Below are 14,814 nucleotides of genomic sequence, written 5' to 3'. Positions count from 1 at the left end.
TTTCAGTATAATTATACACTAGCAAGGTCTTATTATATATTATCACTCCTACACAAAAGAGCCTATGAAAAGCCACAAAGTAAAGCATACATCATAAAAATGAAACATAGACTTCAAAACCAAACCAATAAATGTAAACAAAAGTCATGGTTTACCATATTAATACTTAGGAGACATTAACAAATTCAGAGAAACTGGACATAAAATAAATTTAGACATACATTATTATTGGTTACTTCCTCAATTTTACCAAGAGTTACACATAAATAATTTTCCTACCCTGTCCTTCTGAAAGAATGATCAAGAGCCACCACTATGAGAAGAGATGGGAAAGTTCTGTTTGGTCTGCTCCTTCCCAGGCAGTTTTTGTTTCCATCAATGAGTACAAAACCAAGCAAGCGTGGAGAGGGGATTCTCACAGAGAACACTGGCTTTCAGTGTGTTAAAGCGGAACTGTCTGTTCTACACATGAAGTGTCTAGAATAATTTTTCAGCCTGAGTCTAAATTATATTAGGAATCAATAATATATTACCTTTTCTTGTTAGAATTTAAAACAGGTTTTAAATTCCTTAAAAGATTTTGGAGCAACATTCTGTTGGGGGTAATTTTTAAGAAGGAACAGTTTTCCTCTGAGCACAGTGACCTAGGCCTGCAGACTGTGGCAAGAAGACAGGAGGGTAAGTGGCTCAAGGCGACTGGGTTACTGACTTTGCCTAAAAACCAAACCAAAACAAAGCAAAAGCAATCAAACCCCATGAACTGCTGGACAGAGAGAGGGTAGAGGGAGAGGTTACAGCAAATGTCGGAAACTTCAGAGTGTGGAGGGCGGCTCACGGACAGGGACAGGCAGTACAAGTTCTCCGAACTCTATGCTTAGAAATTCTCATGACAGGAAGTGTAAAGGCCCAGCCGAGCTCAGTTCAGGAGGAGTTACCACTCCGAAGATCCTGACACTTCTAAAGGTAGAATATCATTTTGGTATGTGCCGAGAGCACACATTAAATAAAAACACAAAGGTAGTGCTCGCTTCGGCAGCACGGATACTAAAACTGGAACAATATAGAGAAGATCACAGCCTCTGCACAAGGATGGCACGCAAATTCGTGAAGTGTTCCATATTATTTTAAAAATGAAAAACAAAACCCCACAAAGGTAGGGCTTATGTTTACAGAGGATAAGTACTAGTGAATATTAAAACCAAGGAATACAATGGAAAATATCAAAACAGAAGAAAACAGTAGAATACTTTTCAGGTATTCTGATGACTTAAGATTTAAATATATTAACTAAGGATAAATAATAAACTTTCTTATGAATAGAATTTGTGGCTATCTGAAAGAAGTCTCTTTCTTCATTAGTAGGCAACTGTTATCACAATTGTCCTTTGAGATCTAGAGCACCACTGGGCACTGCCTAGGCGGGCCGTACGCACAGCGGTCTTTTTAGTTGGACTCATCCTGTTTAGAAGACCTTTGCTTGCAGCTCTGCCCTGCCTGACCCTGCACACTGTCTCTCCAGCAGTGAAGCTGTTCTGAACTTTGCTTTTCTATTAAAAGACTCTTTCAATTTGCCTTTTTAATAGATGATAAAAGATTAAGAAAGCTGACTGCCAAGTAGCTACTTGAAAAAAGCAAATGAAAGGAAAAACGCAGAGCAATTTCACGGGCATTATTTCTATCTATGTCTGCTCTATACAGAATCTGAAAATGTTTCTGAGAGCCAACCGTTTCAACATTTATTTAAATAATACTAAAAGAATTTTAAAATGCTATCAAAGAAACAGGCCTCAGGAACCTCCTTGAGCGAGCTGCTCATCAGAAAGCTTTTGTAGCAGAGGTGGGTGGGTGAAGGAGGCTGCTTCTGCTCCTGCAGAAACAGCGTATGAGACTGGCCTGTTCCCTTAGGAGCTGCATCACTGAGTGCTGCTTGCTCTTTCTCGGCTATTAAAACAGTCTGTGCTCATTATTTAAAAACTCTAAAAAACGAGCCACAATGTTACAGCTCATGGGACAATCTCTGCCAGCTGCTGGAATCTTCCTGTCACTTGTTTCCTGCTATCGGATGGCTTAGTCTGGAGCTCATATTATTTCCAAAAGACCTATATGTTGTTCCTCCCCCACACATGTGCAACACAGCTGAGTACTTTGCCAGGCAACCCAAACCCATATGGAGATATGCATCATTTGTGTGGCTGTGTTATATGGATGTATGGGAACTGCTTACCCATCCTCCCTCTGTCTGGTTTATTATAAGGTAAACCTGCGACAAGTTTCACTGCCTATATGCAGATTATGATTATTTATTTTCATCACAAAGCCTCATTTTGATGGCTAGCCCAGGAAGACCTAGAATTTATTACATATTCCAGACTGGCCTTGAACTCAAAGGTAATCCCCCCACCCCACCCCACCCCACATACCTCCGCTCCTCAGGCTCACAGTACTAGATGTACTGGCATGAGCCATTGTGCCTGATGTAATTGTTTCCATTTAATAATTATTTGTAGTAGGATGACCAAGTCATTTATTAATACTTTAAGGGTCTTAATAAATACTGCCAAATGACATTAACTTTGTTGTCTATTAGAAGCAAAGAAAGCCTTGTACAGTAACTTGCATCATTAGTGGCAGAAACCGTCCCAGGGAAGAACAGACAGGTAGGAAAGTCATCTCTGACTACACACTTGTAATTATTTTATTGAATTATTATGATTTATTTTCATGCATTATTGTGACTATTGACTACTTTAAAGGGAAATCTGAAGAGATTATAACTTCATTTTCTCCCTGACTGTCAATTCTAATTGTCAAAAGTTTTTTCAAAAGAATTGAGCCAGGCTAGGTGGTGTAAAACTTTAATCTCAACACTCAGAAGGCAGAGGCAGGCACATCTGTTTGAGTTTGGGACCAGCCTGGTTTCTATAGTTCCAGGACAGCCCACGACTACATAAAGAGATCCTCTCTCAAAACCCCAAGCCAACTAAACAAACAAAAAACCAAACCAAACCAAACCAAACCAAACCAAAAGATTTAGAACTCTAGAAAACATTTCAGTTCAAACAGGACAAGCAATGGTAAAGCACCCTACCTAAGCCTCTAGCGTCTCCTCCTGCTGGGCTTCCATTTTCCTGCCGCGCTACAAGTGCCTTCAAAATAATGTTTGTTGCCCCAAACCTTGGCAAAGTGACATGTGTAAGAAATGGCAAGTTATTTTTCTTGGCAAAGGCCTGGCTTGTTTCTCTCCTCTTCCTGAGGAAGCCCCCTTCAGGAAACAAAACAATCCATTTTCGATCTCTGCTCCTGTAATTATGTTCAAGGTGCTTCTTGAGAACCAGCAGCTGTTGGTCACGATAGGCTCTTCCCTGGAAGGCATACACACACAGTAAGGACAGCTGGAGAGTAAAACATCCCAAGATCAATAAGAAACAACTGCTTCAAAAACTGTCATGTAGTTATAGGATAGAAAGAACAGTGTTTTCCTGAGCTATTTCTCTTTTTGAGTGGAGTGGTAAAGGGGGAGGAGCTGTTCAAGCTTATACAAAGGAGGAGAAGCAACTCCGCAGTTTGGTGGCCACACTGTGCGACCAATTACAGTCCCCACCCCAGAAACAAGGGCGTCAACAGGAGAGCCCATGAGGAGGGCTGAATGTGGAGGGTAAACCCCACGGGTGATAGGTTTTAGGAAGAAGTTATAAGAGGGGTGAAAAGGATCAGGGTGAGCAAGGCAAGTGATCAAAGCCAGGAGGTGACAGTTGACCTACTAGATAACATGAGGGAGTAAGCCACAGAGATGAAGGGCAGAGTACTCCAAGAGTCAAAAAAGATACAGGCCACTCTGGAGATGCTTGACATGCTGGGGCCTGGAGTGGGAGCACACATCCAGTAGGCAGAGATAGGTGGATCTCTATGAGTTCAAGACTAGCTGGTTCACCTAATGAGTTTCAAACCAGGACTGCACAGTAAGACTATGCCTTACAAACATACAAGAGCAGCGCCCTGGTCGACGTGGAGATGACAGTGGTAGGTGACAAAAAGCAGAGGAGCCCAACAGGAAGGGCCTTAGACATGGTGCTGAGATCTGTTTAGTTCTGTTTTGTTTTTTAATTTTAAAAAAGTGCATGTGTATGCCTGTGCTCCACTTATGTACACCACTGTGTGTGCATGTGCACACAGTAGCCTGTGTTCCACTTATGTACACCACTTGCCAACAAATGCTCAGGGAGGCAGAGGGTGTTGGATCTCCTGCAACTAGAGTCATAAGTACTTGTGAGCATACTGATTTAAGTTCCGGGAACCACTTCCAGGTCCTCTAAAGGAGCATTAAGGATAAGAATTAAACTAGCTCTCCAGCTACCAGGGCTAAGCCTTAAACGAAAAATTGCTGGAAATGCCATAATTTTACTTATACCATATGTAAACCCAACTCTTTTCTATACAGCAGCCAAGTTTTACTGATTTCTGTAATGAGAAAAAAGAAAAAAAAAAAAAGCCAGTGGGGTAAGTTGGGGAAATACTGCAATAGCCAACAGAAGCCTGATGATGCTCAAGCTACCTGTATGCATGAGGAACAGTTACATACAGGGAAATCCCTGGAAGCAGACGGGACAAGGGCATGGACTGGATCTTAGTTGTGAGAAAGGATGACATGGAGGCTGAAAACAGTCAGCCAGATAAAGCTGCTGAAGGCCCCAACCTCCAGCTAGCATGAGAAGCCTCCGTCCTGTCAATGCAGGCCAGGCAGCCCAGTCACAAAGCTCCTTAAAGTAAGTGTGCTTCCAGTCTTCAGATAAAATGTATCACAAATTAAAAAAAAAACTTTTAAAACTAGCTTATTAATATTATGATTAAAACGTACAATTTAGCAAGGTGTGGTGACCCATACCTTTAATCCCAGCACTTAGGAAGCAGAGGCAAGCAGATCTCTAAGTGAGGCTAGCCTGGTCTACAAAGCAAGTTCCAGGATAGCCAGGGCTATTATACAGAGAAACCCTGTATTGAAAAATAAACAAACAAAAGAAAAAAACCAAAAGCCACCTTGTCCTTTCTTTTGAGAGAGAGTTTCACATGTCCCAGGCTGGCCTTGAATTCGCTCTGTAGAATGACTTTGAACTCCCAACCTCCCACTTTTGTCAAAGTGCTAGGAACACAGGTGTGCACCAATACATTTGACTACGTTAACATCTTTTCTAGACCATTCATTCTCATGTTATAGAATCTTTACTCCTAATCTCTGAAGGAAAAATGTTGCTCTTTTAGAAATTAATTTTCAGTTACTCTGAAACAGTCTGTATGGATTCAAAACCTTGACTGCCATTAAATGAAAAGATTTGAGTACATACTTTTTCATTTTTACACTTCAGAGCACACTGAGAATGTACCATCAACATCAAAGGTTACATTACCCTACACCAGTCATTTCCTCAGACTTCACCATCTAAGAGGATTGGCTAGCTTTCCCACTGGACCCTCCCTCCTTAGCTGCTGATCTTTCTGTTGCTTGCTTCTGGGCTTTCTACTTCCTAAGTCTTAATCTGTGGTTCCTCAGAACAAGGTTCATTTGACCGATCAGGTGTTCATGAAGACCTTTTGTGCACAGGACCATACAATCAAGATTAAAGTTGTTAAATACATGAACATCAAGTAACCATGGCCCTGCCATCCACAGACATGCTTACGTATGCTATCTCCCTGCGTGGAAAGAGGAAGTGTGTGATACTCAGTGGAAGTGAGAGTGCGGCCATGCAGAGCTGACTATTCTCTTGCCTATGAGACACTATTCCTTGAGCTTACATCCCTTCCCAACTCATCTCCAGGCATTTGATCCATATACCAAACATTATATTCTCCTCAACATTTTCTGGATCTACAGAAATCTGATATACTTATTTGTGTTTCTATGAATTCCCTCATCACTTCCTATGATTGTTTACTTATATTAATAGCCTCTCTACTGGAAACTACAATATCTTCTTACCTCATAACAAGGTACTTCAAATAACAGTAACTACAGAAGTTAGACAGTGACAGTGTGCTCATGGTAAAATGCTGCAGGGAGCAGGTATTGTTCCGAGTGCTCTATGAGTTTAACTTCACGTGATTCCCACAACTTTTTGAGGGAGACCATCTACTGTTCTCTTGTGAAAATAAACATTTAATTTGCCCAATCCACTCAGCTAATGATTTGAATAGCAGGAGTGTGGCAGGTGCTTGATCATGTATATTTCAAGTGAGATTTAAATGATTGTTTACAGAACAAAGATTCAAAGGAGGAGCCAAGACTGGAGAACAGGGTTTACTTAGCCAACGAGTTTGTCATACCACTTTTTCATAATCAACATAATCAATCACTTTGAATGTCTGAACATTGAAAGAACAATGTTCGCCACTTACCTGTCTTATAAAGAAGTCTCCATGAATAAGAGAAACGATTCCAAAGTTTGTATACTTGAAAATATGATCCATCAGCCACATCATCTGAGCGACAACCTGAAATATTTAAATGCAGACATGATTAATTTAGTGTCAGAGACACAAAACTTGCTACACTGTTGCAGGGTATTTGATCACACTATGAACCCGAAGATTGTGTTATTTACTGAAAAAAGCTGTTTCTAGTTGTGGTGTGGCTCAGCATGAACACCTACCTTTAATCCCTCTGGCTAGAATATAAACACACTTTTAGTACACACCTTTATGACCAAACAATGAAGGTAAAGTTAGTTTGAAGAAGGAAGCAGCCATGTTTGAAAGTGATGTGTAATTAAGTGGCAGACAAAGTGAAGAATCAAAGAAAGATTTGATAGAATAGGTGTCTTAGTTTGGTTTTACTGCTGTGAAGAGACACCATGACCAAGTCAACTCTTATGAAGGACATTTAACTGGGACTGGCTTACAGATACAGAGGTTCAATCCATTATCATCAAGGCAGACATGGCAGCGCCCAGGCAGACATGGTACTAGAGGAGCTGAGAGTTCTGCATCTTGTTATGAAAGCAAACAGGAGAAGACTGTTGTCTTCCAGGTAGCTAGGAGGAGGGTCTCAACGCCCACCTCCACAGTGATACAATTACTCCAATAAGGCCACACCTCCTAACAGTGTCACTCCCTGGGTCAACCATACGCAAACCACCATAATAGGATATGTCCACTTCTCATGGGGAGAGGAAAGGGAAGCTATTTAAGGAGCAGTGCAGAGAAAGGAGGAGGTAGTTTTACAAAAAGACATGTTACAGAGAGAGACAGAGCTAGACATTGGTAAAGACAAATAATGAGAAGGAGCCAGAATATTAGAATATATTACCAAAGTTAGTACAAGGCCAAGCAGAGCAATTCAGGAGAAGCTGAGAGAAAAGCCAGATTGAATCCGTCATCTTGGAGTGGAGTCTGAGCCATAACAGCTGACTTGAACTAGCTAGCCAAAGTTCAGAAAGAGCCAAAACGGTGGATTATTCTGTGGGAAGTCTCTATGCTTAAAAATATTCTAAGCCGGGCATGGTGGTGCACGCCTTTAATCCCAGCACTTGGGAGGCAGAGGCAGGCGGATTTCTGAGTTCAAGGCCAGCCTGGTCTACAGAGTGAGTTCCAGGACAGCCAGAGCTACACAGAGAAACCCTGTCTCGAACCCCCCCCCCCCCAAAAAAAAATATTCTAGGCCTAGACAAGATTGTATGGAGGCTAGAAACTTCCAGGATTAGCCCTAGGTCAGCAGACTGAAGCAGTAAGCCTCAGAGATGACAATTACAACAGAATAAAAATTACTTTTACACTACACTCTAGCCAAGTCTCCATAATCATTCAAACTTCCTTCCTGCCCCACCAGGGGGGTTTGTGACGGGGATCTCTGTGTAACAGTCCTGGCTGCCCTGGAACTCACTTTGTAGGTCAGGCTGGCCTCCAACTCAGAGATAAATGCCTGCCATTGCTTCCTCAGTGCTGGGGAATTAAAGGCACACAACACCCATACCCAGCTCATCTAAACACATTTTGAATTACTGACTATATATATATATATATATATATATTATACTTTTGAGAATTCCATATGAATAGTGAGTGCATTTACATAATTACATGTGTGTATATATAAAAATGGACTTAGCAGGCTGGAGATATATCCATATATATCTATATCTATTTATCTCTATATCTGTCTGACTATCTATCTATCTATCTATCTATCTATCTATCTATCTATCTCTCCAGCATGCTAAGTCCATTCAGTGTTGTAAATATTTTAAATCTAATGTTGTTTCTACAAATTCAGTAGTTACTAATAGGCTTTATGTAAAAAATTATAAATCTTGATTCCTAGCTTTAGAACCCTAAGTCCATAAGTATACAGAAAAAAAATGAAGCTGAATTAGCTTATTAAATTTGGACTCAAGGATTCCCTCCTTAATTGCAAGTGGCCATGGGAAGGGTAAGAGTATATAGGCCAGGAAGACTAGGGGAGGAGGCTTCCATCTATGTGGCTACCAGGAAGACCCCAGCCCTACTGGATAGAGGCTTTTTAGAAGTGCCTTATTTGGGAAGCAGCCTTAGCCCTTTATAAAACCCCCCACTTATGTTCTATACGGATGCTCCAAAAGCTCATTGGCTCCCCAGAATGAGCTCTTGTGGAATCATGCTTCTGTTTGTTATTGAGACCTTATAGGGAGGGGTAAATGTTACTTATGTCTCTCCTGGGAAGGAATTTTTGCAGAGTTCAAATATTCTCCCTCTATCTAAAGGAGGTCTCTGGTAATTCTTATAACTTGTAAAATTTCACTGGACTAATAAAACAAAATCATTAAAAATATTTATAAAATAATGTAATAGAAATGTCGCAATTTGTTTGTTCAAGTGCATACTCTCTGCTAGCATTATATTTAAGATGCCTTAGTCTTTAACCACAAAAAAAGCCCCAACATTATTCACTGCTGACAAGTTAATTCTCATATTGAAAAGACTTTGTTTGCAGCAAATTTAAAATTTTAAATTAAATATAAACAGTATCTAATTAATGAACTGCTTAATTGTTCTTTCCTGCTAAGGAAATAAGCATTCCTTTCATTAAATCTTAAATAAAATGAAGGCTACAGTCTCAATTAAGAATGTAATGAACTCTACCCTTGACCTCTTAGAAAATGACAGATATAAATAAATAACTCCGAGTATTAAATTTTGTGAACTTACATATAAAGAAAAAAACTAGATGCTGACACTCACCATCTGCTTTTATAAAGGCAATGTGAAAGCCCAAAGAACACAGTTCTTGCCTTAACTTTTCAGGGAAACAACCATCATCTTTAGTAGGCTGGATTGCTTAAAAGATTAAAAATTATATATATATATATATGAATAAAGACTGACGAGACGGCTCACTTGCCACTTGTTTTAGTCAGGGTTCCTTGTCTATTGCTGCCATGCAACACCATGACCTAAAGCAAAGTGGGGAGGAAGGGGTTTCTTTGGATTACAGTTCTATATTACTTTTCATTATTGAAGGAAGTCAGGACAGGAACTCAAACAGGGCAGGATTCTGGAGGCAAGAGCAGATACAGAGGCCATGGACAGGTACTGGCTTGCTCAGCTTGCTCTCTTAGAGCACCAGCCCAGGGATGGCACCACCCACAAGGGGCCTTTCCCCCTTGATCACTAATTGAGAAAATGCCTTACAGCTGGATCTCATGGAGGCATTTCCTCACCTGAAGCTCCTTCCTCTCTGATGACTCTAGCCTGGGTCAAGTTGACACACAAAACCAGCCAGAACGCTGTACGTGGTAGTTTGAATAAGAATGGACCCTGCCCCATAGGCTCTTCTATCTGAATGCTTAGTCACCAGAAAATGATCACATTACTGAGAGGATTAGAAGGATTAGGAGGTGTGGCCTTGTTGAAGGCAGTAAGCCACTGGGCCTGTGCTTTGAGGTTTCAAAAGCTCATGCAGGGCCCAGCTTTCTTTCTCTGCTTATGGTTGAGGATGTAACTCTCAGCGACTGCTCCAGTGCCTGCCTGCATGCCATCGTGCCTCCCACCATGATACTGGACTAAACCTCTGAAATGTAAGACAGCCCCAATTAAATGTTTTCTCTCGTAAAAGTTGCCCTGACCATGGTGTCTCTTCACCGCAGCAGAACAGTGACTAGGACACCGTGCAACCATGAGGACTTGAGTTTGGTTCTCAGCACTCATGTAAAAGCCAAGTGCAGAGGCTCTTTATGATCCCAGTATAGGGAGGTATAGAGAAGAGAATCGCAGAGCCTTGCTGGCCACACACCATATTCTCTTGTTCTCTCTCCCTTCCCGCCCCTTCTACCTTCTGTGTGTGTGTGTGTGTGTGTGTGTGTGTGTGTGTGTGTGTCAAAGTACAATTCTTAGGAGTCGGTTCTCTTTTTTTCATGTGGGGTTCTGGGGACTGAACTCAGCTCAAGTCATAGGGTTTGGTAGCAAATGTCTTTACTCAGTGAAACATTACATCAGCCCAAAGAGGTCTTTTTAAACTGGTATACAATTTGACAAGAGCCTTTTACCTTTGAATGACTATGGAGTAAGTAATTAGTTCAGTAAATATTCCTACATGTCAACAGAAACTAATATTGACTCATACTTATAAAGAAGAAAATTATAATTCTTCTATCTTATAGTTAATTTATCTCTTGTAAAGTCAGTTTTAAAATGTGCCTAGATTTCAAATTATTTGAGAATATCAGAGAATTATACAAAATTACTCAGGAAGGGCTGGAGAGATGGCTCAATGGTTAAGAGCACTTGCTGTTCTTATAGAGGACCAGAGTTAATTCCTAACACCTTTATCAGATGACTCATGGCTGTCAGTAACTCTAGCTCCAGGGATCAGACACAATCTTCTGGAATCCACAGGCACCCATGCACATGTGGCATACATTCACACAGACACACAGATATACAAATAAGTAAAATTAAATTAAATCTTTCAAAAGTCAACAAACCAACCCTTCTTTGGTCCACATGGCTATCTATGTTCAGCTATCATCCTCAACAAACTAGCACTGGAACACAAGCACATTCTATACTGATCATGTGCATCATTCTTTGAGACTTAAGACCATTTAAGCACATTGCATTCTTTCAAAATAACTGTTATAAGTATAATTACCATTATTAGTGAGACCAAAGAATGTTGGCTAATTGGTTGCTTGCTTTTACAGAAAGTCAAACAGGATTTGTATTTTTAACTACCCACACAATTTTAACATCATGAATTTAAGAGAAAACAGTATGTTTTATTGTAAGAGCAAACACATCTACACAGCAGTGTTATTTTTTTCTTTTACTGATTTGAGATTCTGATTATAAGGAAGGATTACATTTATTTCACATTCCAGTAAGATTATAACACTGCTTTTCAGTAAGATTATATCACTGCCTTTCAGAGGAAAGACATATTATGCAATAACTAAACATAGTTTCTTTTAATTTTACCTTATTTTCTGGCTTTACCTGGTGATTCAAAATTCTTTAAACCCAATAAAGACCTTACAGTGATTCTTACCTCAGGTTTTGCAAAAACCATTTCACCAGAGGCAGCCTAACTAGATCCTACCTAACCTTAAAGGTCAAGTCTATGTGTTCTCTCTTCTGAAGCTGCATTGTCTACCAGGTACATGGTGAGCTCACCCTCAAATACAGGCTTTTCATTTTGAATTTACATACTGCTCTGATCTCATCTCTCACATGATAAAAACAGCTACCTTCTGGAGAGAGAGAAAGAGAGAGAGAGAGAGAGAGAGAGAGAGAGAGAGAGAGAGATTGAACTATTACTTCTTTATTGTTGTTGTTTTGTTTTTTGAGATAGGATCTCTCTACATAGCCCTGGCTGTCCTGAAGCTCACTCTGTAGACCAAGCTGGCTTCAAACTCACAGAGATCCACCTGCTTCTGCCTACCTTGTGCTGGGACTGAAGGTGCGTGACACCACATCCACTAAGTCTTTAGTTCTTACAGTCACTCATGACTATTAAGCAATCAATGAACATCGACTGTTTTGTTTACTTACTATAGGTTCAAATACAAACTCCAATAATTTGTAAACTATTAATGTAGTTTTCTAGGAACATAACTTCCTTACCTTCTCAGATAATAGTTTCTTGAACACAAACATTTTTTTTAAAGATTTGTTTATTATTATACATAAGTACTCTGTAGCTGTCTTCAGATGAGCCAGAAGAGGGCATTATAAGTGGTTGTGAGCCACCATATGGTTGCTGGGATTTGAACTCAGGACCTTCAGAAGAGCAGTCAGTGCTCTTACCCACTGAGCCATCTCACCAGCCCGAAGGCAAACATTTTAAAACTATTTGATTTATTAGTTTTAATTATCAATATAAATTATACAAAATCAACAGTTCAAACACTGGCTTATCAAAACCAGACATTCAAAATTTAGTAATTTATCTTTTAAAGTCTTAAAATTCCCTTCCTGGGGTGACCAAGAATTATATGAAATCTATACTGATACTATGAGAAGAGTGAGATATTTTAATCAATGCTTTACGTGCATCCCTGCAGGATATCCTGAGAATGCTTACCGGTCCTTTGTCCTGTAGGCACATCATCAATGTACACACATCTCCAGTTGCCTGGTGGTTCACCAACATCACTGCTTCATCTTTAGCGATTGCTTTAATATCTTCCCCCCATTCCATCACTGCAAGAATAAAACATTTCAAAGTTGTCATTTAAAGATGTTTCTGTGGCTAGAGACCTTTTATTAGAAAAAAATAGTATACACTAATGATGTCTCCTTGTTAACATTTTTCTAAGTTTGAAACTAGGTTTCTTTCCTATAAAAGTCACAATGTTGACAACATTTTAGAGTTCCAACATACCCATTAAAATATACAATGATCATATTTTAAATTTATCCTATATTGTATAAATAATTAAAAATATAGGTATAATATAGCTATTACAACTTAGATGTTTACCAACAGGAAAATAGATTAGAAAATTATGATATAAAGACATCATGGGAAAGAATTCAGAATTCTCTACTAACAAATTCCCCTAAACTGTTGTACCAATTGTGCAATTATGGTATATATATATGTTAGTTATTGTGCTGAAGTCTCTCACTCAGAACCTACATCCTGAGGGCAAGTGACAGAAACTAAAACATAGCAGTCTGTGGCTGCTCGTGGAAGCACTCAATCTTCCACACCTTTCCCAGCGTTCCTTGTTTGACTTCCGAAGAAGTCTTGGAATGCTGCACAGACAGGCCTCATGGGGTTTTACCACCCATCTTGTTAACCTCTGGTGTAATAAAGTCTCTTTATAGTTGCAGAAGGATCCAGCTCTGAGAGCTGGACATGGGAATTCCGAGAGAGCTCTATGCTCTTTCCCCAGAACTTGCCCTGTGTATCTTTTCATCTGTATCCTTTGTAATATCCTCTATAATAAACTGTCCTGAGTTCTGTGAGCCATTTGAGCAAATTAACTGACCCTGACAAGAGAGTTGTGGGACCCTAATTTAGAGCAACCAGTCAGAAACATGGGCTAGAAACAACTGTGACTGGCATCTGTGGGGGCAGGCAATCAATCTTGGAGATTAACTGATTCCTTGACCCATGAGATTTGAGGCTATCTCCAAGTAAACAGCATTGGAGTTTAGGGAACACCCAGCTGTCTTCCATTGAGGAACTGCTTTCTTATTTAGTGTATGAAAGGAAAAAAAACCCTCCCATCAGGCATTAAAGGAAAATTAGAGATGCTTTAAGGCCCTGGTATTAGAACCCAAGTTTTATACATGTTAAGGAGTGCATTACCACTGCACCGCAGTCCCCAGCCCTGGAGTTCAGGTTTGTTTTTCTACTATATCTTTGAATCAACTGAAGGAATAAAGTTGCATGTTACTTAATACATTGAATTCCAGACTATACATACCAGTCATCTTTAGGAGATAACTTCTAAACTCTTTCATTTTACTGTATAAGAAAATATCAGAATATCTCAAAATTATATATTTTCATTTTAAAGGAAGAAAGCAAATTAAATTAGTTAAAAATCTCTGGGTAGAAAATCACTGCATCCAAAATGTACTTGTACATTCTAAGGAAAGGTAGAAAAGAAAAGAAATTGAACATGAGTTTTCAACCGTCAGGACTTTACAGAGACGTCTGTAAACAACCAGAGGCTGACTGCTCACTTTCATCACCTTAATTACAAGGACCTCACACCTGCTGTGGGCCACGCCCCTGGGTGATACAGGATGAAGAGGCCTGAGGCATCCTCTTCATACTCCTGGCACTCCTCTCTTACACTCACTCCTTCCTGTTACCCCAGGACACGCAATCTTCTTAGTGTGAAGGACTTCTTCATACAAGTTCAAGGAAAGCATCTTTCCTTTCATATCAGCAATCTTAAAATTCCATGCTAAAGAGATTTCCAACAGGGTCAGCACATACCAAGTTGTGGTACCCACTGAATTAAGATGTTGCAGTTACTCTATTAGATGCTATCATTCATATAAAAATAGATTAGTGTTTATGATTAAATGTTTTTACTTAAAAAATTTAAATTAATGCACTACAGGAGCTACATTAGAAGATGATGAACCCCAGAGACCCAGCCTCTTCCAAACTGCAGCAGCAGTCCAGTGCCGGCTCAACTCTGGTGGCATGCTCACTGTACTGATCATATTCAATAGCTGACACATTACTAGGGGAAGTAGATGTAGGTACACATTATTTGCATGAATGTATATCTATATATATCTATATCTATCTATCTATCTATCTATCTATGTACGTGCATGTGTGTATGTATATGTCTGGTGTGTGAGAGACAGACAGACAGA

General features: G+C 39.8%; 1 protein-coding gene and 1 non-coding gene across 4 annotated transcripts in view; one reads left to right on the top strand and one right to left on the bottom strand.

The window, feature by feature from the left end:
- Positions 1 to 14,814, bottom strand: part of Lpgat1 (lysophosphatidylglycerol acyltransferase 1) — a 66,016-nt gene that overhangs the window by 21,744 nt on the left and 29,458 nt on the right. For all 3 annotated transcript variants that reach the window (XM_029480923.2, XM_021184016.2, XM_029480950.2), the window contains 3 exons: positions 12,548 to 12,666; positions 6,391 to 6,486; positions 3,089 to 3,362 (listed from right to left, as the gene is read on the bottom strand). In XM_029480923.2, the coding sequence (XP_029336783.1) occupies positions 3,089 to 3,362; positions 6,391 to 6,486; positions 12,548 to 12,666 (489 nt within the window). The remainder of the gene's footprint in view (positions 1 to 3,088; positions 3,363 to 6,390; positions 6,487 to 12,547; positions 12,667 to 14,814) is intronic.
- Positions 1,021 to 1,124, top strand: LOC115032369 (U6 spliceosomal RNA). Its single transcript, XR_003838048.1, has one exon. It is a non-coding gene; the product is annotated as a U6 spliceosomal RNA (small nuclear RNA).

Source organism: Mus caroli, unplaced genomic scaffold, assembly GCF_978045245.1.
Source record: "Mus caroli unplaced genomic scaffold, Mus_caroli_1 scaffold_1, whole genome shotgun sequence".
In the NCBI taxonomy this organism is placed as follows: Eukaryota; Metazoa; Chordata; class Mammalia; order Rodentia; family Muridae; genus Mus; species Mus caroli.
The sequence above is the reverse complement of the archived record's forward strand: the minus strand, read 5'-3'. Positions and strand labels throughout refer to the sequence as shown.